Source organism: Heteronotia binoei, chromosome 21 (assembly GCF_032191835.1).
Source record: "Heteronotia binoei isolate CCM8104 ecotype False Entrance Well chromosome 21, APGP_CSIRO_Hbin_v1, whole genome shotgun sequence".
Lineage (NCBI taxonomy): Eukaryota > Metazoa > Chordata > Lepidosauria > Squamata > Gekkonidae > Heteronotia > Heteronotia binoei.
Genome location: NC_083243.1, coordinates 52,262,674 through 52,290,573, shown reverse-complemented (window position 1 = coordinate 52,290,573; position 27,900 = coordinate 52,262,674). Strand labels below are relative to the sequence as shown.

The 27,900-nt window shown below is 43.3% G+C and overlaps 1 protein-coding gene across 1 annotated transcript in view; it reads left to right on the top strand.

Moving 5' to 3' along the window:
* IFT43 (intraflagellar transport 43) overlaps positions 1–25,054 on the top strand; it is a 67,335-nt gene extending 42,281 nt beyond the window's left edge. The window contains exons 6-9 of the mRNA XM_060262480.1: positions 22,226–22,298; positions 22,620–22,695; positions 23,483–23,545; positions 24,712–25,054. Coding sequence (XP_060118463.1) covers positions 22,226–22,298; positions 22,620–22,695; positions 23,483–23,545; positions 24,712–24,822 — 323 coding nt within the window. The 3' untranslated portion in view covers positions 24,823–25,054. The remainder of the gene's footprint in view (positions 1–22,225; positions 22,299–22,619; positions 22,696–23,482; positions 23,546–24,711) is intronic.
* The last annotated feature ends 2,846 nt before the right edge of the window (positions 25,055–27,900 follow it).

Genomic DNA, 27,900 nt, shown 5'->3' with positions numbered 1-27,900 from the left:
CCACAACCCCAGTGCTTCTTGGTTCATGAGTTTATCACTCTTCCCAAAAACAATACAGAGAAACTGAAGAAAATGATTTTTGGAAAATCCAACCTGCTCTGTTTGGCAACATGCCTATATGCAAGGAATGGGTATGTGCAACATTGGCTGGTCCCTTGTCTGGCTGGCCGTCTTCTGCTGCTAGCCGTGGTTTTCTGCGTTTTTGGCTGGGCTTTTGCTATGCCTGGTTTCACCGCAGATGTGGGCTTCCAGCACCTAGGAACAGTTTTGTCAGCCAAGAGAAACATGGAAAATATTCAAGGCACTTGCCTAGAGAAACATTAACTAAGCCAACAGGAAAGCTGACAGGCAAGATCATTTGCCTCCTGCCAAGTAGGTGCTACATCAAATTTGAACTGATTGGGGTTTTGTCTACTGGGGAAACTAACTTGCTAGATTAAGGGGCACAAAAAGTCACTGTAATCTAAGTAAAAAAGACTGACCAAACTTGCCTGCAAAGATAAAGGAATAACTACAAATGGCATAGAATGAGGGATTGATCCAGTTCATTGGTCTTCATTCCAGAGGGTAGAACCCTCAGGTGGGTAGTGTAGCCCCACCAACCAGGTTGTGAGCCCTTCTAGAGCTGGCTGCCATTTTTTGTTGCCTTTCGAGAGGACCTACTTCTAGTGTGCCTTGCCTCCTTTTGTGTGCAAGGTGAGAGGAGCACCAGGGCAGAGAGATGAGGTCTCTCAGCAGTGGAGAGGTTTCCTTTTTAGCATAAGCAAGTTCAGAGACCCTGTGACTTCCTGCCACATGCTTGCAACTCAGTGGGTCCTATGCTTCTACCTAGGATTAAAGGTGAATTCTGGGCCTAGAACTGTTGTGGTTTTTTTAATATGTATGTGTATGTGCATACCTGGAAGTCATGGCAACCTCTGGAGACTGACTCCTGCTGAGGACCTAAAGGATATTAAGAGAGATGGCTGAATGAAGCCTGCCTCTGCTTCTCACCTCTGGTATTCCAAGGAGATCTCCCATCCAAGTACTTGCCAGAGTTGACCCTGCTTAGCTTCTGCAATCTGACAAAATCAGGCTTGCCTGGACTATCTAGGTCAGGGTGAATGGTTAAGGACCATTGATCTAGATGAGCCTGCACATTTCTTGCATTCAGATCCAGCTCTGGGGTAGCATTTAAGAGAGACAAAGGGCTAATTCACACCATCAGCTAGTGAAACTGCTGATTATGCAATGGGGCACTAGTTATTTAAGCAATTTCTCCACCACTTCTCAGTCAAGATCCCCTCTCACACACATCTGCTCCCCTTGATGGCATCCATGATGTGCTTTTGTCCTGTCCATCTCACTTGGAGCATAGTGTTGTTGAAATGTCTTTAAAACATTTAGCAGCAGTATAAGTGGTACACTGCACCAAGAATACTATAGATTAGCGCTCAGAAAAACTCAGAATTCTACAGCACAGTTAAAATGGTACAAGTTTATGTATGTAAAATAAACATACTCAGTTTACATGCTGCATTCTGTATATTTCCATTTCTGCACAACTTAGTGTTGAACAAGATAATGGTGGAAGGACAGCTACAATTCAGAAATAGTAATGTGATTCAGAAATACAATTCAGAAATAGTAATGTGATGTAATGTGATTCAAAGACATAGCAAAGGAATAAATAACTGTACAAAGCACCAAATTCTCTCCCACTGATTACTGGAGCCTTTTGTAGGCACAGCCTTTGCATTTTTAATGTATTTCCATAGTCACGAGGATTTAAAAACATGCATTTCTAAAAAAGATTCTCAAAAATCCAAATTTTGCCATGAATATCAGATTTGCTGTGGAAATGTGTATCCATGAAACTATTGTTTATTGACAAACAACTTTGTCAGTACATTGATTTTGTATGCACATGTGCATATGTGTCTCTTTATGTCACAAGGAATACATGCTGAGTCAACAGGCGGTGCTCCTCCGCTTCTTTTGTCATGTTTCAATCCAAGCCCTTTCGTTCTGAGACTCAAAGAGAAGGTCTGTGGCTTACTGCACCATGGGAAACCTGCTTTAATAGGATTTAATATAGTGACAACCTTAGGAATAATAAACTCTTGCAAGCAACAAAAATTGTTTAATTCCTAAAGGACAGGCCTGGTTAAACCACTTTTGGCCAGGGGCAATTGAGGGCTTAATATTGTGTATGTAGCAATCTGGGGGATCTGAGACAGAGGCATTTAAGGGTAATTGCTCAATTTTCTATCCATGTCAACAGGGGAAATGGGCAGTAGTGGCTGAACTCAGCACAGTAATGGAGCTGGATGAGATGGGAGATGCCATGCTGTCAGGGGAAATAGAAAAGTGCTATCTGTTGAGCATCCTTTCCACACAGCCAGGTGCTTCTTCTAAGCCTCTCTACAGCTGCTTAAGGGAAATTATACCACAAGCATTTTGAAAAGGATGGTCTTCAACCCTTCTCTGTGAGTCAAAAACAGACTTTTGTTTCTGTATCCCTTTTTGGTTTCCTAGCTATAGATAAGAGGCAGATTCTTACAGTTCTTGGGTGTGCAGACCATAGCACACTGTGATTCTTTCTAGCATATTCTCAATTGATTCCCATCAGTGCCTAGCACTTTCCTTTTCATGAATGCCCCACTCTTTTTACACTTTTTAAGGAACTGAGCTCTTAAAATAGTTTAAGGGGCTGGTGCGGGGGGGGGGGGAAGGAGAGAGTGATGTTATAATTTGGGGCTTCAGCAGGAGCAGCAGGAGCTTGGGCAAGTCTGGCATCTCCCATGAATGAGCTGCAGTGGGAGGAAAGTAGTAAGTGGAGGAAAGCTTAACTCACTCCAGAATTTTCCAGTGTCAAGGGTAGGTGTTGCCTTCCTACCACAGTTGTGTTCCTGAATGCACCCCCTTATTCTTTCTGCCACTGTATTCTAGGGAAGCAAATAACCACAGCCTGTCCTGATACCAGGCACTTTATTAATAATCAGCACATATAGGTTTGGGTCTGGCTTACGGTTCAGATTTTGTCCTTAAAAAAAACTTAAGTATTATGGTTTTTGTCTGCTTTTACAAATAACAGGTCAAAACTGATAGGATACCTTTAAGTCATAGCCAATTGGTTTTTTTCCCCTACATACGACAGTGGCTGAGTACTGAAGGCAGAATGTCTGAGCAATAAGGCTATGGCAGGTTTAGGAAAATGGCTGGGGAAAATAGGAAGCAGTTTGAGTCAAACTTACCATTGTTGGAACAAAGGTGTGAGGCATGTGAGGAACAAAGTGAACAGGCAGGTCGATTAATGTTTGATTGTACCTTTGAGTCCTATTTTGATTTTGTACTTCGATGTATGCACAACTTTGGATTGTTACCAGGCCTGTTGATTTCAGCTGTGTGGGGTCTTGTTTAGCAATGGTTGCACATCAAGACAGTGTGGTGGCTTTGTAACATGGCCAATAGATGATGACACTTCTGAGGCAAATTATTAAGGTATTACAAGAGAGCTTTTGGCTTCTCCTTGGCCTGGGGACTTTGTAGAGGTACTTAGAAAAGAGCATTTGAAGACTCAGAGTCATGTAAAGCACATCGTTAGGAGCATAGTTCCCACTAAACTGCACTAGAGTGTGCTGACACACAAATTTTCAATGGACTGCTCATAGGCTTCTGCTCTCTGCTCACAACCTTCATTGGAAACAATGGAGGATGGGGTCACCTGTGACCATAGAATTGAACTCCCTAGTCCAATCTTTTTGAAACTTGGGAATGTTTTTGAAGACAGACATCAGCAGCTAAGCTGCGAATTTGGTGCATCTGCTTCAAAAAACATCCCCACAGAACCTCAGATACCCCCAGATCAACTCTCCATTATAGCCTATGGGGCCATTGAATATAATGGTCCCCATAGGCTACAGTGGAGCTGGGGGAAAGCATTTTTTTGCACACCCCTATTATGCTTTTCAGTATGATTTGTAAGCTACCTTGAAGGGGATAGTGGAATATAAATATTTGACTAAATAAGTAGTTTGGGCAGGTTGATAACATTTAAGCAACTTTGTGTTTATTAGGTAAGTCACGGTTCCTGTTTGTTAGGTTAAACACAGTGATTGTTCTTCCTCTGTTATACTTGATGCTGATTGTCATATTTCATTTTCTAAAAAGGTAGAGTGCAAGAGTCCTCCCCCCCTTGCACCCCCACAAGTAGTGCTGGTATGTTCCCTAAGGCTCAGCACAGGGCACATCTACCAATATAGTAGACTGGGATAGGTAGACCTGTTCTCTAGAGGCCAGGTCTACCAATATAGAGGAAAGAGGTGCGTGAAATTTGACTTGATTCTGTTTTCTTTTATAATGTTTAAAGCATTCTTAAAATATAGTTTAAATATAATTTAAAATAATTTATTCTGAGATTTTTACAAGGTTATGGAAATAACCTTCTAAAAAACTAAATTATGCAATAGTCAAATGTAGACTTGCTCACAACTTTGATGCTACTAACTTTTTTCTCCTATGTGATAGAATTTCTGCTTACAACACTGTGGAGCTTAGAGGGAACATTGGTTAGGAACGCATGAATAGATCATTGCTCTATCAAGGTCAGTATTGTCTGCTTTGACTAACAGCAGCTCTTTAGAGTCTCAAGTAGAAGACTTTCACATCATTTGCTGCTTGAACCTTTTAACTGGAGATATGAGGAACTGAACCTTGTGACCTTCGGCATGCAAAGCAAGTGCTCTACCACTGAATCATGGCAAACAGACAGGACAGTAAGTTCACGTGTTTGGAAATAACGTTAGTGGATCTTAACATCAACTTCTTTCCAGAATCCTGTGAAACTAAGTAGATACAGTCGTCATACTTGGGCTGTGTTGTTCAGTCCATAACTGTAGTTGACAGACTAGGTTTACCTAAAAGACCCTTTAAGAAAAAGCTCTTGAAATATGATTACAGAATTGAGACACCATCATTTGAAAGTGCCCAAGGCAAGCTCTTTTGAAAATTGCAGCTGTAGAGGGACAGCAAGGGAACCGCATAGCCCTTGATTGTAGTGTTGTTCCCTCAGGACCTGTCCCACCCCCTCGCCATCAGTTTCTCATCTGATAGGAGCGAGAAAGAAAGCAGCAGCTAGGCTCCTCATCTGTCTTATGAAAATCTGATTCAGAATGGCTGTGATCAAACCTAGCTGGCTGTCAGCTCTGGTGGCCTTATGTGCAGGGAGGGGGCTTCTGAGGAGTTTCTGGATGTGGAAATGTCATGAGTGCTACTGATCAAAGCAGCATTTTTTAATAAATATATATAAAAAAATTTAAAATGAAGGATTGTAGCATAAAAGAAATGTAGTTTTGTCTTGTTTTTCCACATGAAGAGGATTAAATAGAATCAGATATACCTGCTCACTAACATGATTCAGTGGGAGGGCATATAGGAATTGCTTTTGCTGCCACACATTGAAGGAAAAACTACTAATCTGAAGCATTACAGAAGGAGATTTTTTTTCCCTTCATGTACCCTGCACACTCTAGTCATAGGAAAGTCTACATACTTATTTGCTTAAAACGCGCAGAATGTTAACGTTACAAAGACACTCTTATTTTCCCATATGAGCCCTCGAGAGTGCTATATGCTCTTCTGATCATCACCTCCTGGTGATCCCTGACTCAAGGGACATCTGCTTAGCCTCAACCAGGGCAAGGGCTTTTTCAGCCCTTGCCTGAACCTGGTGTAACATGCTCCCACTTGAGATCAGGGCCCTGCTTGACCTATTACAGTTCTGCAAGGTTTGTAAAATGGAGCTGTTCCACCAAACTTTTGGCTGAGATGGTGGATGTTCAAATATTCAAACATTCTGACCTCCCTTGTTCATGCGCTCTCTCCCGTGCCCTGCTGTTTTTAGATATTATTCAGACATGAGATTTTTCTGGGAACTATCTTTGTCTGACATGAGGCATGGATATTTGTTGCTGTTTTATTGTTTTTACTGTTGATAGTTTTATGTTGTAAGACACTCTGCTCACTCGTGAGAAAGGGCAGGGTATAAATAAACATAATAATAACAACAATAACAATAAAAATGATCAGGTGAACAAGCTTCTTTGTTTTTTTAGAATACACCAGCACTTTTTATATCCCCTAACCCCATATTTTTTGTTGTACCAGTTGAACTTCTAGGCCACAGGCCTAATGGATGTAGCAAGAACATGGCAGGAATGCCTCATGACAGAAGTGGTACTAGTCAACCAGAATGAACATCAACTTCTTTATTTTGCTGTTTGAACAGTTGCAGAAAATTTCCAGAACATCTCTGGCTTTCTTTATCTAAATGGTTAATGCTTGCATTAGATACTAACTAGTGAGGAACCACATTAATTGCGGGGGAAGCCCTTCTCTCTCTTAACTATTTCCCCCAGTCACTGCCAACTAAGAGTGGGAAGAGGGCCCCCAAGTATTGTGGCTCCTGTTCAAACCATTGTTCAGTTGCTGCTGCCAGGCTGCTGACTCACTCCCCCACCTTCACCCACATTGCTGTGCTCCCTTCAGTCCCCCCCACCAACATGGGGGGGGGGGAATCCCAGCATGACTCCAGGCCTCCACTACTGAACCTGGGGTGACTTCCAAAGCCCCTCTGCCCTCAGGGCTTTTCCTGTAGGCTTCCCAATCCCCAGGTCCCAGCGGGGGATCCCCCGGTTTTACAGGCTTCCCCCCTCCCCCAGCCAGCTGGCTGGCGGGGGAAGCCCCACCCCCACAGCCATTATGCACCTCCATGAATGATTCCCATAGGGAATGATGGGGAATTGATCTGCGGGTATTGGGGGCTCTGGGGAGGCTGTTTTTTGAGGTAGATGCGCCAAATTTTCAGTATAGCATCTAGTGCCTCTCCCCAAAATACCTCCCAAGTTTCAAAAGGATTGGACCAGGGGGTCCAATTCTATGAGCCCCAAAAGAAGGTGCCCCTATCCTTCATTATTTCCTATGGAAGGAAGGCATTTTAAAAGGTGTGCTGTCCCTTTAAATATGATGGCCAGAACTCCCTTGGAGTTCAATTATGCTTGTCACAGCCTTGTTCCTGGCTCCGCCCCATGTCTCCTGGTCCCACCCCAAAGTCTCCTGGCTCCACCCCCAAAGTCCCCAGATATTTCTTGAATTGGACTTGGCAACCCTATTTTGCTGCCAGGCCTCCATGCTCCCTCTGCTGTTGGGCCAGCTGCAACTCCCAGAGGCCCTCCCGCCCTCATAGCTGATGCTAGCGAGCCTGGTGCAGCTCCTGCCTTCACCTGCTATGGCTCCCCTCATCACCATTGAGACACCAGCAAAGGGGGGCCAGGGGCCTGTGGAACTCACAGGAAGTAGTCCCACCCCCCACTTTCTTGCCAGCACAGCCCCCAGGCTTCTGTAGCTGCCTTTGTGTCTGGCACAGCCCTGGCCTGCTTCGCCAGCTCCACTGGACTTGGCATGCCTCCACCCCACCCCAGGATGCTTTGATGCTGCTGCAGAAGGTAGGTAGTAAAGAGCATTCTGTGTGCAAGCTCAGAGAATACTACTTAGGGGGTTTAACACCCCCCAAGTACTTTTGGGGAGTGCCCCTAGTTTGCATTTGACAAAATTAAAAGATGTGATTTTTGAATTGCTTTTTTGAATTTGCAACATGCAAAAGTTTTATATGATATGATAGTATGATTCAGTTGTAGCAGAAATACTCTATAAATGGCACTGGTTAATAATATGATTTATAAAACAAATTATTTTAAAGAATTTTGCTTTTAATAGCTCTCCCCATACACACCTTTTTTGGTGCTATATTGCTGTTTTTCATGTACTCGATTTTTGTTGCTCTGTTTTAATTTAAGGGTATACATTTATTGTGTGCTGTATTAAAACGTGACCAGGGCATATTTAAGCACCTGAGTAGCAGCCTCCTTTGTTTATGTTCTGATGAGTGTCCTAAATTGTGTTGAATAGTACTTTGTTGAGAAAATATGACATATTTCTGCCTTCAGAAATGTTGAAATTAAATATTTTAATTGTGGGAGAGTATTCTTAGTGTTTCAGCTTGCTTACTTTTTGGACCAGTTTGTATCACTTAATTTTAGCTCAGAGATTACTTTCTGTTGCTTACTGCCCACAACTCGCTACTCCAGGAATTAATAATTTATGGCACCTTCAGATGTAATCTTTCCTCATGCCTTTAGGCAACATTTATACAATTAATATGAAAACAGCTGAAATCTCTTGCTATTGCATGTACTTGCTTTTTAAAAAAGTTTATCTAGTCTCCATAGCATTTCCTTATGGGAAAAAGGGATCATTAGTAAATTTTTACAAACATTTTGCTATGCTAAGACATACTAATAATAATACTTTTTATTTATTTATATCCCGCCATCCCTGCCGAAGCAGGCTCAGGGCGGCTCACAATATATTAGTTCAATACAATACAATACTGATTTATTTAAACATTTACCTTGGTCAGAAATATGAGCCGTTAATATATAGTTGTTTATCCACATAAACAGGGCTTTTCATTTTCTTTTTTTGAGCCAGAATGCACAGGAATAGGGTTGCCATGTCCAATTTAAGAAATATCTGGGGACTTTGGGGGTGGAGCCAGGAGACTTTGGGGGAGGAGTCAGGAGACCTCAGGGTGGAGCCAAGATCAAGGCTGTGACAAGCATAATTGAACTCCAAAGGGAGTTCTGGCCATCACATTTAAAGGGACAGCACACCTTTTCTATGCCTTCCTTCCATAGGAAATAATGAAGGATAGGGGCACCTTCTTTTGGGGCTCATAGAATTGGACCCCCTGGTCCAATCGTTTTGAAACTTGGGGGATATTTTGGGGAGAGGCACTAGATGCTGTACTGAAAATTTGGTGCCTCTACCTAAAAAAAACAGCTTCCCCAGAGCCCCAGATACCCGCAATCAATTCTCCATGATTTTCTATGGGAATAAATCTCTATAGGGAATAACAGAGTTCCCAGCAGACATTTCCCTCCCCTCCCCCCCCCCCCCGCTTTCTGACGATCCTGAAGCGGGGGGGAGGGCATCCAAACCGGGGGATCCCCTGCCCCCACCTGGGGATTGGCAACCCTACACAGGAACGGAGTTCCAGCTTTCTTGGAGAGCGTTCTGGCTGGTTGGAGAGAAGGTAGGCAGTTAGGGGACTGTCTTTCGAAGTGTCTGCCCTCTCCAATCCAATTGTGTGACTTGGAGAAAGCAGGCACTTTGAAAGACTGCTAAGTGCCTTCCTCCTAGGTTCGCCAGTCCCCAGGTCACAGTTTTGCAGGCTCCTCCCATCACCAGCCAACTGGCCGGTGAGGGAAAGCCCCAGCCCCAACAGCCACCATGTGCCTTTCCACTTTGGAAGGCTAGAAGAAACTTAGAAAGGGCTTGCTTTTTGGAAGGTGTGTGTGCCTTTAAATTTCTGTAGGAGCCTGACTGTGGATGGGTGAGCAAGCAGAGCCATGTGGGTCTTCCTGCAGAGTCTGTGAAAACTAAGAGCCTCCATTGTTTTGCATTTGTTTTAGAAGTCATTTGCACACTAAAATAGTGAAACTGTAGGAAAGCAAGAGAGCTTCTGTTTGTTTTGCATTCATTTGCAGAGTAAAATAGTCAAGAGTAAGCTAGGACCTTTCATTTCCCTGTGTTAGTCTGAAGAATTGGTTGAAACTTGGTTACATTCAACAACTCTCCTGAGAAAATTGCTCCAGTGAGATCACAAAAGTATATGCGTGCTATATTTACTTTGGCTGCACTGTGTGTATGTGTTAATTCCTTGAACTATCTTCAGAAGTTTCTTCTATATTGTTCAGTCAGTCACATTTTATTTGTATCCCGCCCTCCCCGACCAAGCGGCTCAGGGCGGCTAACAGCAAAACTCAGTATATACATTATACAGTAAATAGCATTTAACTATAATTAATTAAAATCCATTAAAATTCTAAGAGCATTCTAAAAACAATAGTACATTTAGTGCTATTCCGTTGGCAAGTTTATTTGGCAGTTTAGTAGTTTCAGCTGGTGAAGGCCGCTTGGAACAAGATGGTTTTGCAGGCCCTGCGGAACTGTTCAAAGTCCCGCAGGGCCCGCATTTCCTCTGGGAGCTGATTCCACAGCTGTGGGGCCTTAGCTGAGAAAGCCCGAGTACGGGTGCTCTGGAGTCTTACCTCCTTTGGCCCGGGGATAGTCAGCAGATTCTTCCCTGCTGACCTCAGTGCTCTCTGGGGTTCATACTGGGAGAGGCGGTCCTTAAGGTAGGCAGGTCCTCGGCCATATAGGGCTTTAAAGGTAATAACCAGCACTTTGTAGCGAATCCGGTATATAACTGGCAGCCAGTGCAGTTCACGCAGCCCCGGCTGTATGTGCTCCCGCTTTGGGAGCCCCAGCAACAGTCTGGCAGCCGTGTTCTGCACTAGCTGCAGCTTCTGGGTTCGGCACAAAGGCAGCCCGATGTAGAGGGCATTACAGTAATCCAGTCTCGAGGTGACCGTTGCGTGAATCACTGTTGGCAGGTCCCGATGCTCCAGGAAGGGGGCCAACTGCCTTGCCCGCCTCAGATGAAAAAAGGCTGACTTGGCTGCGGCTGCTATCTGGGCCTCCATTGATAATGAAGGCTCCAGTAGAACTCCCAGGCTTCTGACCCGGTGCGCCGCTTTCAGTGGCGCCCTGTCAAAGACCGGGAGAGGTATTTCCCCTCCTAGAGCGCCCCGACCTAAGCAAAGGACCTCTGTCTTCACCGGATTCAGTTTCAGCCCGCTCAGCCTTAACCAAGTTGCCACGGCCTGCAGTGCCAGGTCCAAGTTCTCTGGGGCGCAGCCAGGCTGGCCATCCATTAGCAGATAGAGCTGGGTGTCATCTGCATACTGGTGACACCCAAGCCCGGACCTCCTGGCAATCTGGGCAAGGGGGCGCATATAGATATTAAATAGCATCGGCGAGAGAACTGCTCCCTGAGGCACCCCACAATGTAGTGTGCGCCTCTGGGAGAGCTCACCCCCGATTGCCACTCTTTGTCCCCGATCCTCAAGGAAGGAGGAAAGCCATTGTAAGGCCAACCCCCTAACCCCAACATCAGCGAGGTGGCAGGTCAGTAGCTGATGGTTAACCGTGTCGAACGCGGCCGACAGGTCCAACAACATCAGCACCTCCACACCGCCCCGATCCAGATGCCGCTGGAGGTCATCCACCAAGGCGACTAGCACAGTCTCCGTCCCACCCGGGCGAAAGCCGGACTGGCAAGGGTCTAGGATGGAAGCATCATCCAGAAAACTCTGTAACTGCAGCGCCACTGCCCTCTCTATAATTTTACCTAAAAACGGTAAATTTGAGACCGGCCGGTAATTTGCCAATTCGGCCAGGTCTGCTGTACTTTTTTTTAAGTGGGGGCGGACCAAGGCCTCTTTTAAGGGCGTTGGAAAACACCCCTCCAAGAGGGATCTATTTATGATGTCCCGTAAAGGACATCTGAGCTCCCTCAGGCAAGATTTAATTAGCCAGGAGGGGCATGGGTCTAGATCGCAAGTTGTTGGGCGTGCAGAAACGAGGATTCCGTCGACTTCCTCCAGGCTGAGCGGGTCGAAATGATCCAGAACAAAACCTGAAGACAGGCACGGAGCCTCCAGTTCGTGTTTCTTTTTGATATTATTAGTTAGTATTATTATTATCTTCCCGCTTCAGAGTTCTTTCCACAGACCTTTGTATCACTCTGCTTTAAATGGTTCATAATACCTGGGGTGGCTTCATTTAAATTGAACATGGTTATTGCCATCTTTTTTTTTTGTTTAAAACAATTTATTGTACTGTAATATAATGTAATAACACTTATCATTTGTTATTAAAAATTAATACATATACATTACATTTTCTCCCCCCTCCCCCCTTTTGGTGATCCCCGGCAGTGTATTTTAATTAAATTGCTAAAAAAAAAAGGTAATCAATTTAGTCTATTTAAGAATCTTCATAAAAAAGAAAGCATCATAAGCAAAAAGAGAAAAGGAAAAAAATATGTTATAATTATAATCCATCTTCATCGTAATCCTTTAGTCATTATCAAAAGAACGAAAAAAGATATATTCCATCCATTCCAAAGATGGTTATTTCCATCTTTGACACAGTCTTAATATGTTGTAAGTTGCCTTGTGGGGCATTTGTTGAAAAAGTGTGATTCTTAAATGTATTTTTGCTGTTAAAGCTATAATCCTTGGTATTGGTTCATGCCGATTGACAACATATTTTGTCATAAAGCAGTAGTTGGAACTTTCTTGAGAGAGGCTCATTGTTCAGCTGTACAGTATTAAAAGTTCAGCTGCTAAACAGGAAATGCTTAATGCTGCATTCATCTCTGATAACTGTTTTACTTCCTTGTAGCATAGGCTGAGTCAGTTTTATTTTGTGTTTTATCTCTAGTATAAAGTTTTTCTGCTGGATATTATTTGCTTACATTTTGCTATACTGCAGTAGTTAGAATGCAGATGATACTCTGAGCTTAGTGTTTTTTCTGTAGGGTTTTGATACTGTTGATCAGGGTTTTTTTTTTTAGCAGGATCACAGTTCTGACTGGCTTGGCATCAGGGGTGTGTGACCTAATATGTAAATGAGTTCCTGCTGGACTTTTTTTGTAGAAAAAGCCCTGTATATAAATAATTTTTATCTTTCATATTTGGTGCAGCACTGTTAAAGCAACCTGTAGATGTTGCCTTTCTACTGTTTTAGAATTGTGTTGTCCTCATTTAATAGGATGTGCATAACCAAACTGAAGCTTACACCAGATGGCTTTCATAGGGTGGCTGCTGTTGAACAGTAACAAACAGACAGGCCTAGGTGGATCATGCACGTCAAGAGGTATCAAGTCACCCAGTGGTTGCTGCCAGGCCATGCTCTGATGAGTCCTCTGTCAAAAGCCAAAATAGGACTAGAAAGGACCCTGCCCTGTTCCCACCTTACTCAGAAAAAAACAAAACTAGAATGCTATGGTTGCCTAGCAACAGCTATTTTTTGTATCTCTGCTTTTGCAGAACTTTTTAAACAACATTTTATTTTATTTTAGAAACTCAACAATGTAACAGAGGAAGGGATCAAAGTAACATATACAGATAATTTTTTTTAAAAAGGGGGGAGAAAGGGGGTGGGGACAACAAGAACTTCTGCAAGAACAAAATCACCAGGTAGATAAAAATACAATATAGATAGTTAACATGTAGATATTAATCCCGAATAGTAAAACACCTAAAAAAGAGATACAGTCTTGTCAAGGTTACTATTGAAAGACCGAAAAGTCAAATCAGTTTGAATAAAATCCAGAGAAGGCTCCCAGACCGTGTGAAACTTAGATTCATAAAGAGGATTATAAAGGTAAAGGTAGTCCCCTGTGCAAGCACCAGCCGTTTTCAACTCTGGGGTGACGTTGCTTTCATGTTTTCACGGCAGACTTTTTATGGGGTGGCTTGCCATTGCCTTCCTCAGTCATCTACACTTTCCCCCCAGCAAGCTGGGTACTCATTTTACCGACCTTGGAAGGATGGAAGGCTGACTCAACCTGGAGCCGGCTACCTAAACCAGCTTCCACTGGGATCGAACTCAGATCGTGAGCAGAGGGCTCCGACTGCAGTACTTGCAGCTTTACCACTGCGCCATAGGGCTCTTAAAGAGGATTATGCAAACAATATAAGTGATCAGAAAGTCTTTCCATTATGAAAAAGTCCCATACATTTTTAAACCATTTAGAAACTGTAGGAGCTACTGGTTTTTCCCAAGTTTGGGCTATGGTGGTTTTTGCTGCTGATAGAAGTAGAAAGATTAGGTCTTTCTGACTGGAAGGGATTGTGGCATCAGGCCAATAACAAAGAAGGATAACTTCAGGCAAAAATGGAACACAGTAGCCTGTCATTTTTGGACATAAAAAAACCTTTCCCCCAGAAATTGTGGATTATGGAGCAGCTCCACCAGCAGTGAATATAAGTACTGGGTAAACCACAGAGCATCCAACACAAATAAGAGGAATTACAATATATGTATTGCGGTTGTCTGGGTGTTGTATACCACTGTGCCATAGTTTTAAAAGAGAGAAGTTGAATGTTAATAGCTTTGGATCTATATGGACTAGCTGACCATATGTGGTCCCAATGAGTAGCTGTCAAATCAGAACCAATATTTCTGTGCCACTTGTTTTTGAATGACAATGGGTGGTCAATATCTATAGCAGTAAGAATAGAATAAATTACTGAGATGAGTCCCTTGTGACAAAAATGTTTTCAAGTGAGTAGGCTTTCAAAAGGGGTTAGTGACTGGCTCAGGTCTCCTGAGTGATCAATTGTATCTATATAATGTTTAATCTGGAGGTGTTCAAACCAAGGGACAATAATGCCAGAATCTTGTTTTTCTAAAATGGTGCCCTGTTGATGATGTCTATAAATTTAGTTTTCTTAAGTAGTCTCCAGCACTTAAAGGAGCAAGGACTCTAGCCTGGGATGAACCAAGGCTAGAGTAGCGCAAAGGTTGACCAAGGAAGGAAGAAACCGGAGAAGTACGTGGAGCTATAAAATCCTTAAGTTTGTCCCATATGGTGAGCATGCTGAGAAGAAAAATGTTTTGTCCGATAGTAGAGAGTCTGGCATGATGCTTCCACAACATGTCATAAAGGTGAAGTGGCCCAGAAAAGATTTGTAAATATGCACCCCAATCTAAAGAAGTGTCATAGTGAAGCATAGTAAACAAAGATGCTAGTTGGGCAGAATTGTAATAGTGATTAAGATCTAGGGCAGAGGCCCCCAACCTTTTTTATCCCAGGGACCGGCCCCAGGACTGGATGGCCCTCCAGAGCCAGTGGCCGCCCCCCCCCACCCCCCGTGGCACCTCCTCCTCCTCCCCCCGTTTCCTTCTCCCTCCTGTTTTTACCACTTAAAGGCCAGGGAAGGTGAAGCTCCTTCCAGACTGACCTCCCCATATCGGCCTGGAAAACTACGGCAGCACAGCTGTTTCAGCAGTCGCTCACCGCTGCTGCCGTGGTTTTCCCCGCTGATTGGATCAGCTGATCAGCAGGGGGCTGGGGAGGTCGGCCTGGAAAGCGCTTCATGGCACCTTCCCAGGTCTTAAAGTGGTATAAACAGCGGTTGGCGAGGCTGCACGGGGGGACGATGAGGCTGCGTGGGGGGTGGGCGGGTGGCTGCGCGGCCCACTTAGAAACAGGCCACAGACCTGTACCGGTCCGCGGCCTGGTGGTTGGGGACCTCTGATCTAGGGCATTTAAACTAACTTTCCTAAGGGAGTGAATCATGACTGAATGAGAGATTATGTGGTGTTTATATCCCCAAATGAAGTTATTAATAGGGAGCAAGTGAAATGGGAAAATGAGTTGTGGTAGAATCATAGTTTTGATTGTGTTGAGCCTCTCAAACCAAGACAAGTTTGTGGTATGCAGGTCCCTAAAAAAAATAGAGAGAGATTTTATGGGCCAGTTTCAAGTGATTACAAAGTTTAAGTAGCAATAGCCATTGAAGGAATCCTTTTATAACTTGGGGTTTTTTTAAAAAAAGGCCAAATTTTTCCCCCAGATTTTTCTGCAAACCTGAGGCATTTTTCAGGTTTGTAGAAAGATCTGTCTTGTCTGTTCACAGCTTCAGTCACCAAATTTAAGTATCCTCAGGCTTGGCCCACTTAGCTATTAGAATATACTAATGGAAGCCCATGATACTTGCAGGGGGGATCCCTTTGCCCTCTGATGCAGCTCCTCCCCATCATTGCTGCTGCTCTCAGGGAACCTGCTACAGCCCCTGCCTCCACTGCTGGCAATCCTACCACAGTTCCACTACCACCTGTGGCTCTAGTGAGCCCAGTGTGGCTCCACTGCCAGTCCTGCTGCATCTACTGCCTCCCTGTTGCTTTCAATGCCAGCAAGCTGGGGGCAGCTCCAGCTTCCCGCAGTGAGGCATCCAGCCTCTGCTGCCATGCCCACTGTGTCTTCTGCCTCCCATAGCCTACATTGCAGCTCCAGCTCTCCTGTGCACCTTTGCCCACCAGGCCCACCACATCTCCTGCCCACCCAATCTCCCCTAGTGCTGGTGAGCCCAGTGAAGCTCAACCAACTGCAGCATGGCATTCTGCCTCTGCTGCAAGGCCTGCCATGGCTAGAAGTTTTCAGAATTTTCTGCAAACCTGGGGCATCTCCTAAGTTTGCATAACTAAATGTTTTGGGTAAGTGTGGCCCCAATCTGCGTATTGGGCCATGCTTCACTGTTAGATATATAGATGATTCTGGAAAGGGGTCAGTCAAAATGAGCCCCCCCTACATTTTGTGCTCTTATGGGACAGTCTCACTTCAAAGCCAATCATTCAGAAATTCAGTTCTTGTGTAGAAGAAACACATTAGCCTTTCTTAAGAGGATGTGTATTTGCTGCTCTAAAAAAGAGAGAGATTGAGATGGCCAAATATTAGCCTTACATAGAAGACTCAGGAGAAAAAATAGATTGCTTTTGTTTTATGCTAATATTATGCTCATGTTATAAAGTGCTTTTATTTAGCTTTGTTTCAGAAGGGAAACTGTGTTGGTCTGTAGAAGAACTGGATTCCAGTCCAGTAGCACCTTAGAGACAAATGAGGTTATTGGTGTATAAACTCCTGAGAGCCAAAGCTCCCTGATGAAGGGAGCTTTGACTCTCAAAAGCTTCTATCTAGCTTTGCAATAAATGGGGTGAGAAGAACAATGGTGAGATCCTCTACAGCAGGGGTCCCCACCATAGTGTCCATTGGGCACCATGGCGCTTGCTGAAACCTTTCATGATGTCCACCAAATCTTTTTAGAAAGTGGGTGGGGCTGTGTGGGACTTTGGCCCAGCAAGGCTTCTAATTGGCCATTGGAGATTTGATTGCTTGTGCAGATTTTTAAAAAAACATTGCTTTGGTAGCAGCTGCCTCCATAGCAGAAAGGTCTCCACTATGTGACTGAAGGTAAGCTATAGCAGCCATTGTATTACAGGCTTCCCCTCCTGTAGCAGCCAATTTATGGCTGTGCCCACCATGCTGTGTCACAATTCCAAAGGGGTCCGCAGGCTCAAAAAGATAGGGGACCCCTGTTCTACAGCTCCTTGGAGAATCACTTTATTATGTTGACACTTTCCCAACCTTTTATAAGGGATCTCAGGAAGATTAATAATACTTATGCTCTACTTTGATTTATTTCTTCATCTTTTTAGAGTTGGCTTTCATTATAAATCTTTTAAACACTTCTCCTAGTTTCTCCAAAGGGTACCACAAGTGACTATCAGCCGGACCCTAGAAGAGCAAATTATACCCCTAATCCATGTGTTCTAGTAAGGCATAACTAGTGGTCCAGAGAGGCTGGGGTACTTGTGCCTGATCTCCTAGCTTACTGCTGTCATAGAGGGAGGACGGTCAATGTTGTTTGTGTGTTCAACAAAAGCTGCCTCTGTCCCTTGTTCCTTGCAATTTTTGAAGCCTGTAGCCTGTTGCTTTCTACTCCCCTATTTTTATTTCTTTTTTCTAGTTAGAGGGAAAAATTATTGGATTGAGATGCACTAATTAAAGCCATTTTCTGGTATTTGGTTACTAGAGTGTTTGATGTCTCTCTGACAAGACCATGAAATGCATGGGATGTCCACAGGGACAGAATTTGCTGAACACGGTGCTTTGTAAATGCGGGGACACAGTGTCGCAGCAGCTCATGAATATGAAAAGCCCATGATGCTACCTCAGTGGACTTGAGAACACAGATGAATCCTGTCATGTGCTAAATGAGACCAATTTCTTTCACTTAACTTCATCTTCAATCAGACCTTCTTCCATTTGCCTGTTTAAAATTCCCCAAACGTGGTGCATAAGGTAACAGCATTCAGTAAAACAAAGTTTTGCAGCAGCAGAGAAATTAGAATTGTGTCTAGTTCAAGTTTTGTGCTGTTAAAATGTACAACTTAGCTGGCTTCCTTTGCTTTTAAAGCCCCTCATTGTGCTGTGCTGGAAATTGAGCCAACCAGTTACTTATGTAAAACATTTCTATCCCGCCTTTCTCTGCAAAGCGATTTACAAAATAAGTTCAAAAGCAAATTATAACAGTAAAGTACTAAAAAAATATTCAAGTGACTGTTACAAATCACCAATATCAGTATCCCCACAACTGAAACCATTGATTAAAAGCCTTCTTGAATACATCAGCCTTGTACAGTTTCCTAAAACTTTAACCGTACGGATGCCTTCTTGACATACTTTAAGAAGCTTGCTCCATAATATGGGTGCTATCATAGAAAAGGCCTAAAGCTTCATCAGAGTTATTGTTTGAACTTTCATATTCCCCCAGACCCTGCTCAAATCTGAACAGATCCCTAAGTCATCAGAGATGGACCATTCTAATTGGTTCCCCATTCCTTTTGGAGGGAAGCTGTTAGCAGATAGTGGTTTGACCATGACACAGGCTGAATATCTAGCCTAGGGGTGGCCAAACTTGCTTAATGTAAGAGCCACATAGGATAAATGTGTGAGAGCCGCAAGACATGATTATCAGATGTTTGAGAACCACAAGATATAAGTATCAGATGTTTGAAAGCTGGGAGGGAGGGGGGAAGGAAGGAAAATAGATGGGGGTTGGAGGAGGGAAAGAAAGTAACTAACTTTAAATGCATTCTCCAAGCTGTCAACCGGCTTGACTTGGAGAAGTGATTTAATGAGAGAAATGCCTTCTCCAAGCTGGCCAACGGGGTGGTGGGGGCTTTGAGAGCCACACAATATGTGTGAAAGAGCCACAGTTTGGTTACCCCTGATCTTGCCCCTATCCTAGACCACCAGGCAGTTGTTGGATATAAAATATTAATTCCAGCGTATGTCTTTTGTAATCATAGCCCAATAAAACATATGTGCAAGGAAGTTGAAGTTCTCCAGAACAATTAGCTCGGGAGTAACCAAGTCTGAGACCACCTCTGCTGGTGAAGTAGTATCTGGGCAAAACTTAACAGGAGAACTGTACACCAGTGAAGAACCCGAGTATGAGGCATGTACAAACAAGGCCAGCAACAGTTTGCACTGGGAAACTAAGGGAGGAGAGAGACTCATGGTGGATTGTGGCTACTCCCAAATTCCACTTAATGCATGTACTGCTGTTACAGTTTTATATTCGTGCAGCATCAGAGATGTGCATTGAAGTTATAGTTGGAGGAGTTTCCATTCTCAGGTCTTCAGAAAAATCTGGCCAAGCAGGACTAAGTGAAATTATAGAAGTTGGAAGAATTCCCAGGAACGCTAAAGAGAAATGACTAGGTCATTATTGTTAACCCCCATCACTTTGCTGTGGTGCAGGATCATGTGATCCTCATGACCAAAATGCCATATTGGACAGGGCAGCAGTGAGAAGTGGAATTGTGCAAGATTGCCTCTCTTCCCTCTTGCATAAACTGTTAAAATGCATCCTGTTCAAACTATATGCCTAGCATCCCTGGAAACCCATTCCGAATCTCTCAGGAGAGTGAAATGTCTCTGTGGTATGCAACAGTTGAGCAGGACTTGAACCTCAGGTCTGCTGATTTCTATGGAGTCAGCTTTTAGATGTTTTCCTGAGTTATTTTCCAACATGCTGTCTTTCTTTAATTACTTTTTAATTACATTGGCTGAGAACCTCTACTAGGAACTGCACTTAGGACTTCCATGGCCGGTGACAGGACTTTTTAGGTAGAGCACAGATATGATGGCTATATCATGGACTTCCTCTGTGCTGAAGATGGAGTCAGTCATGGATGCTTCAGCCCCTTTGTTGCTGCTGTCTGAAAGCCACTTCATCGTCGGCAGCAGTTCCTTAGGTGGGTGGGGACCTGGAAGGCAATGCTCTGCTGAGATAATTCAAGCTGTTGCTGCCTTTTGCTGCAGCTTGGCTCTTGCTTCAGCCTCTGTTTGATTCAGCCCCTTTACCAGGCATCCAATTAGAGAGAAATCCCACTGTGTGGGTTGCTCCAAACAGCCCCCTTGTCAAAGTCTGGGCTAACCCTTGACCTATTGCAGATGGGCTAGCACTGCCTGCACCAGGTTCAGAGGAGCCTGTAGGGAGGCAGAGCGGATGGAAAGATGGGACTTTGCACTTCGGAGCTGTAAAGGAAACCAAATTTATTCCTCCTCCTTCTTTTTTTAAATGAACTAGTCTTGGACATCAAACTCCATAAGCAGGGCATCTTTCCAGCTCTTGAATATTAATTTCAGAAGTGGCTACAGACAGGGCAGAGCTACAAACGGCCAGGTTTTTTTTCTTTTTTTCAGTTTGAACAGTGCAGTTGCTGATGAAAGTGGAAGTGATCTGAAGTACCCACCCCACCCCATTTTGTGATTTCTGGGCAAAGGATCTCTGAAGAGCTGTCCCATCTAGTTTCCTATCCATGTGAGGAATGTAGGATTCTGGAACTGCTTTCAGCATCAGGATAAGGATGGTCTGCATCTTAAACCTGAGGAGCTCAAAATTTGGTTTGTTGAAAGTAGTAATTAGGACACCCTAAACTGGTGTGTGATGTTGGGAATTAAAAAAAGAACATAAAGAAAATCATAAAAGTTAAAATCTTCAAAGGGTTAGGGAGTTGTGTATGTGAATGGCCCAGAACTGCAATTATGTTCATGGGGATTGGACAAAATAATCTTGTGGGCCAGAGGATGTTAGTTGACCAGTCTGGGATTTTGAAAGAGAAAAAAAGTATTCACCCAATGCATCTTCTGGGGTTTTTTTTTTCTGAGAGAGTGGATGCAGTGGGGGGAGGCAAGATAGATCTGATTGCATATATGTCCTCATTGCATCAGGTGCTTCTGTCAAGTGCTTTCTCTGTTGTGATGCTTTTATTTGTTCTCTATTGGTTGTTTTGCACTGCTATTGTTTTGCAGTTGTAAAGCTGGGAGTGATACAGTGCTTGCCACCTTTGGGTGCTAAATGCAAGTATTTGCCTGCCTGCCTTGTACATTTTTAACTCTCCCCTCCTCTAAAGAGTTCAGGACAGTATATGTTGATTTCCCATTTTACTCTCACAACAAGCCCTGTCAGGTAGGTCAGGCTGAAAGAAGGTAAGTGGCATAAGGTCACCCACCACCCTTCTTCTAGTTTGACTGTGTAACCAGTATATCACACAGCCTCTGCTTGGCATACCAAATTCCCTTTCATGCTTGCTGTGCAAGAATTATAATGACCAGTAAAACATGGATCTTTTCTCCTCTTTGAAATTTGATGGACAGGTTACCAACACAGTTAGCAAAGGTGTCATTTATATTGAATGGGGAGGAACTACAGCTGAAAATAATTCCCATTGAATCCAGTGGAAAATAATACAGTATTAAATAAAGAACAGAGAGGTGTTTGAATTATAATAAAGAAAACAAAAATATTGAAGAATGAAATGAAATGCAAACACCAATAAAATGGTCAGTTGTCTGTATTTGGGCCTGTTCTATATGATCCATATTTTGCAAACTATGGATTTTTATGTTTGTGTTTTCACTTACAAAGCTGACATGTTTTCCTTTGAGGTTGTAAATCTGTTTTCAGGGCTACCTTCTTTTGCCAGTGCGTAGGCTCTAGGTATTTTTATCACTGAGATCATGTGATTCTTTCCTTCAGTTAGCACGTTTAGTTCCACTGACTAGAGTGGTTTTATAACGGTCACTTGCCCCTGCTGATTAGTGTGTAGCCAATAACAAATGGCATGGTTTTCTCCTACCATGCCCTTGCCATGTTGTTGTGTGACCCCAAGTTTTTAAATCTTCTTTAAAAAGCTATTTAGAGGCAGTGCTTTATTGTGCTCTGCAGAAACAGCGCAAAGAGATACTTACAGTGGTTCAAGGGAGAGACTGAGAAAACTTTATCAGTCTCAGTATTAACCCCAACTAAGTTTTTTTTTTTTTTAAAAAAAATCATTGTCCTTCTCATTCGTTGCTGGCTGAGATTTGACCTCATTTGCCACACCATTACAGAAGTGGTCTCTGGGTGTTATTAAAACAGGTTGCTGGATGCCAGCCAATAAAGCTAACCTTTCACCCACACCATCTAACCATTTGGACATCTATTTATTAGGGATTGTGTACAGTCTCCCCATTGAGCATGGAAGCACACAGTCATCCATTTTACTAAAAAGAAGAAAAAGGTGCCAACAGCCACGTAGTCCTGCTGAGGGACAGAAAACTATTTGGTATTTTCACAGAAACATGCCTCTTCACCACAGAGGAAATGAGAAAGAATAGAAGTCTTTTGTCTTCTTATGACTTTTCTATTCCTTGCAGATATTCCAGTGATCCCTGACTTGGAAGAAGTTCAGGAGGAAGAACTAGCCATGCAGGTGGCAGCTCCACCGAGGTAACAGCAAGGTTCCAAATACCACAGGAATCCTTTGCAGATTTATTAAGTGGATCAGTTTCTGCCTCATTCAGCTGTTGTGCCATGCATCATAGTTCCTTGAGAAGGTAGATGGGGCTTTTATAAGCAATAACTGGGGATGGAGTTGTTTTGCCTGTATGGAGGGAACAGCTGCCATGGCTTTTGTGTGCATACAAAATACAATATTAAGAGGCCTGTCATTAAGGTCAGGTCTGCCCATATGGCAGTTACAAATTGTGAGTCTGGGGAGAAGACATGGAGCATCTCAGTCTGGTTTCTCCCTCTGTTTTCCAATTGCAGCGTCCAAGTGAATAGAGTGCTTACCTACCGGGACCTGGACAATGACCTCATGAAATATGCTGCTTTCCAAACCTTGGTGAGTGCAGCCAAATGGATTTCTACATTCTGCCTAGTTCTTCCTTGACGAAAACAACAATCTGTTATCCCCCAAAGCTGGACATCTCAGCATTGCTAGGATGTTCCTCTTTTTTGTAGTGCAATAGTACCAGTGTTGGGTCCCCCTACCCACCTGGAATGCTAGACTTCTGTCCCTATGGCTAGTCTGCCTGCTATATTTCCAGCAGTGCCTGTTGAGGCATCCTTGAGTGTTTCTTCTCACTCTTCTTTCATTAAAATGTTGTAGTCATTCCAGTTCATTAGCAGAGCTCACCTGAACAAAAGATTGTACTGAATCAGTCTTCTGGTCCATCAAAGTCAGTGTAGCCTATTGAGACTGGCAGCAGCTCCAGGATTCCAAGTAGACGTATTTTGCCTGGTCCTTTTAACTGGAGATGGTGGGGATTGAAGTTGGCACCTTCTGCATGACAAGCAGATGCTCTACCACTGAGGCACAGCTCCCATTTGCACTGGTATTAAGCACCCTTAGGAGCAAAGACTGTAACTGTTGCAAATAAGAGGCTATCCTGCCACTGCAACCACAGAGCTGGCATAAAAGGGCTTTCCCTTTTATCATGCCATGATTTCTATGGGAATTGTTTTTCTTACTTCCTGAGTACATCTCAACAGTTTTACTCCACCACTGACTATGTATGCTTGCATGTTTATAAGCACATGTACCCTTGGGGCTTACCTTCTTACCATATTGGATGTGTCCATCCCTTCCTTCTGTTGGAACTGAACTCTGGTTTCTTACTTACTCACAGGATGGAGATATTGATCTAAAGCTCCTCACTAAAGTTTTGGCCCCAGAGCAGGAAGTGCGAGAGGTAAGTTTGTTTTAGACCAAAGCAGGAGACAATACATGTTTACCTGTGCTGCTTTGCTTCAGGAATTCACAATTTTATATTGTTTTGCCCCTGGTTGTTCCTATATTGCTGTTTGCCTCAAGCTCAGGACACAGCACTGCCCATACAAACTTTCAATTCTGGTATTGTGTGCAATTTTGAGTAATTTTTTTTAAAAAAACCTTGAATATGCCCAAGTATATTTGACAGCTTCACAAAAATACAAAACTAACTTCCAAACTAGACCTTACTTTTTACATAAATTCCCTGTGCTGCAGCTGCAAATCCCAGAGGCAGCTTCTGTATAAAAAGTGCAGATGGGCCCAGTGCTGATTGGGAATGGGGTGTAAGGGGAGGGGAGGCTCCTGCCTTGCCCCCTTCATGCTCCCCAGGGGGCCACTGGGGGAGGTGTTATTTGCCAGTGGAAAGTCTCCTCCCATATGTTTCTGTGCACCAACTGCAGTCTTCAGGCTGCCACCTCCTGGCTGTTTCCCCATGCAGGGTGGCCCATTTGGCATTGATCAGAGCCCAGGCCTCTTCCATCATGGCTCCAACTCTGTGCCATGGGCTCCCTGAAGAGGTGAGGCAAGCGCCCTCATTGGAGATCTCCAAGGGGCTCTGCAGGGCTTGCCTGTTTGCCAAGGCTGTTGATGAGCTATGAACAGCAGACATCTGGGGTGGAGTGTCTCTCTCATTCTATTTTGTTTCGATTTGTAATATTTAAATTGTTTTTTGTAAACTAACTTGAGCCGGAAGGAAAGGCAGGGGTATAAATGTTTAAATAAATAAAAAATAATGTGGTAAAACAACCTCTCTATTTTATTAGATACATAAGTCAACTCCTGTACGCTGAAGCAGCTTGGAAGAAATGAACTAGATAACAATTTTAAAATATCTGTCTAAATTAATGCCTATTGTAGCGTGCAACTTGCTGAACAGAAAAGTGAATTTTAAACACTATGGAAATACTGAACAGCCAGGATTGTCTGAAAATGGCAGACTGAAATCCACCCTGTGAAGTGTTCAAGCCTCCTAGCAGTGTTTGGTTTCTTACACCTCTGACAAGACATAGCCTGCTTTCTGTCATGTGGCCTGCTTAGCATTGTTTAGAGACTTTTCTTCCTTCCTTGTTTTTTTTCTTTTGACAGGATGATGTCAGCTGGGACTGGGATCATCTCTACACAGAGGTGTCTTCAGAGCTTCTGAGCGAGTGGGACTTGGGACAGGCTGATAGGGAGGAGGCTCTCACTCCCACTTAGGCTTTGGTTAGAGGGCTGCACTACTGCCAACCACAGAGGCACAACTGTAGATTAGAACCACATTTTTAAAATATATGTTTTATGTCCGAGGTGTTATTTTGGTCCATATAATAAAGGGAAGCATTGGCTTTCTCAGAAGACTGGTTTAATAGAACTTGTCAGGGATTTTGTGCTTGATGTATTTTTCTCTAATTATTTTTTAGTGCACACAATAAATTACGTATGAAATAAAGTATTTGCAGGGGAGTGTAGACCATGCACACATTGTGAACAGTCTATATCAGAGGAAGCAGGAATGTGGATGAAACAAAGGCTGTACCATATGGCACAGTCCTTCCTCAGCTTTGGTTGTGCACTAAGACCACAAATCGGTGACAGAAGATGTTTTCCTTTTATGAAACTGTTGTTTTGAATGACTGAGCTGTCTGGACTACCATGTGTCATCAGGAGACAAATGCCTCACACACACACCTGTTTAAATGGAGCCCACTTTCCAGTTTTGCTCAAAATCACACTAGGGTAGCCTAAGCATAAGGAAGAAAACCTTCCTTCTGCTGTCTCTCTCATTCTTAGGAGCTGCTGGCTTAGTTTTGGTTTAAGTGACAGTACCCAGTCTAGCAAAGACCAACACAAATGGCAATCAAGGGACCTTTGACAAAGTGATAGGGCTTCTAACACAACTTTCAGAATATGTTCTTGATTAGGGTGAAATTAGATAGAGTTTTATTGAGGGTAATAATTAGGACACTCAAGCATTACAACATCAAGCATACAGTAATAATATACATTTATACTATAGTTCCCTGCCCAGACTAAGATTCAGCTATGCCAAATGTCCACAAACGCACTGTAATGCATATTACTCAGAAGTGGAGGTAAAAAGCCAAAGAGGTAATACAAGGGGTGAAGCAGAGGCCTATCCAAGCAGGTGAAGCAGAGACCTATCCAAGAACCTATCCAAGCAGGTTCCAGGCACTGGTCTAAGTTCTGAGTAGCCAGCAAATCCAAAAACAGAGGATAAAATCCCTGTAACATTGTAGCAGACAATGATGGACTGCAGCAGGCTTAAGCAATAATCCAATCAGAGATCCAGAGAAGAAGACAAGCAAGAAGTCATGTATTATATACTAGGAAGAGAATTTTTCTTGTCACCTAACAGTGATGTTTTTTGGAAGGCAAAAGTTGTCTGTGGAGGTAAAAATATAAGAGGGCTGAACACAGCCACAACTCAGTGTACTTGGCAAGACAGAACACAACCGGGGAACAGTTTCTGGCTCTAGTAGTATGATCAGGGCTTGAATGGTGGTGGGGGTGGGATTTCTCCCCTCTATACACACTTGGACAAAAAGGAGAATCCATGTGAGGAGGTAAGGTATAGGGAGCTCCCAAATCCTGAGAGTATTTCCAAGTAAGGAAAAAGAAGGCAGGCCCTTTGTAGGACACAGTCTTTGCCCGTTGCAGAATGAGTTGTACCAATTCAGAGCACAGGTGAGGAGTTACTTTTTTAACAGTGCCCTCCCACATTAAAAAAACCTCTCTGCAAATAAAATTAGCACAACAGAATGAAAGCCTCTCTGCATGCTGTTCTAGTTTTCTAATAATTAAGCTTCCATATACAGAGAAACTTTTGAAAATTTCCATATCTCCCCTGAATCCTGAAGTGTTCTAGTCCATTCTACTACCTTTGCCACCTCATTCTGCTGCCTAAATTAATTAACTGAACTTGGATTTGTGATGGGAAATTCTGTAATCCAAATAAGCCAAGTTTATTTGAAGAAGTTGTCACTGGTGAATCTGATATGGGCTTTACTTTTTTCTAGGCTATAATTTCTAAGGTGGCCAGCTCCTTTACACTTAAGAACTCTCGATTAATTACTGGGAGGTCCTGATTAATGGTCTGAGGGCTGAGTAAAGGGAAAGGTTTGTGTTTTTCTAAAGCTGCTTTTGTTCCTACTGTAGTGAACATGAAGAACTTATGCAGAATTGCACCTGATTCTGCACCTTCTCTGCTGTTCTTTAGGCGTTGTATTGTAGGTGGCCTGAAACTCAGTGACTAGCAGAAAGGAGATGGTCAGTAAGATGGAATGGGCAAAAGTGATTCCAGAATATGGAAGCTTGATCATTACAGTTCTTCCAAGATTAGCACAAGTGAGTTTCCTCTGGCAGCTGCCCAGTATAGCCTCTGTTCCCAAGGGAACTGCAGCAATGCATGGCCTGCACTGAGAGCCCTTTGTGGTCTGCAGGCAAAATCAGGAAAAGGTTGAGGAAGGGAAAAAAAACACCGCAAGTTATACCTACTGCATTGTTCATTGAATGTCCTATAGATTGTATTGATTTACTTGGTGTAATCTTGAGTCTCACCCAAATCCAAGTAAGGTGGACTAGAAATAACATAAATAAATTTTGCATTTGTGAATGAGCTGTGGTTCAGCAGAACTTCTTGCCAGGAGCTCTGTGGTTGCTTTGCTTGGTATATCCATTAGGGTTTACATTAAGATCCACTGTCTTGGCTGTAGATTCTGACAGTTTGCATTCTTAGAACTTTTTAATCAAGGCATTTGTCCCTTAAAAACATTGGGCTGGGCAGGTGATGTGGATATGAACTATCCTTTATTTGCATATATAAGGTTTAAAATATGGCAGAAAAGCCATCCTGTTGCTAAGCACAGCAAACTGTTTTGCATGGGCTACTGTACACTGACAGGCCTTTCCCCTTCGTCTGCCTTCTCTTCCACCAAGACCCACATAGGCTCACATCCATACCTAACTTGAAAAACCTTTCATTAAAATTCAGAAAAACAAAGTAGCTAAATTCCTCAGATGCACACCCGGAAACCTCAGAGCTCTACACAGAGAAAAAAAATGTGTATTCCAGTTCTTAATTATAAGCTGTGGGACTTACAGGTGTAGAAAAGCTACCTTTCTCTTTTACTAGGGTCAAACTCAGGTGTGCTCTGCTCTCCTGTTTAGTTGGCATCCTGCTGTGATTGTGCTTGCTGTTGTTTGTCACCCCAACCCTTAGCATTCAGAAACCTGAAGGGAATATCTACCTGGCGGATGAGGGCAGAAAGCTCTTCT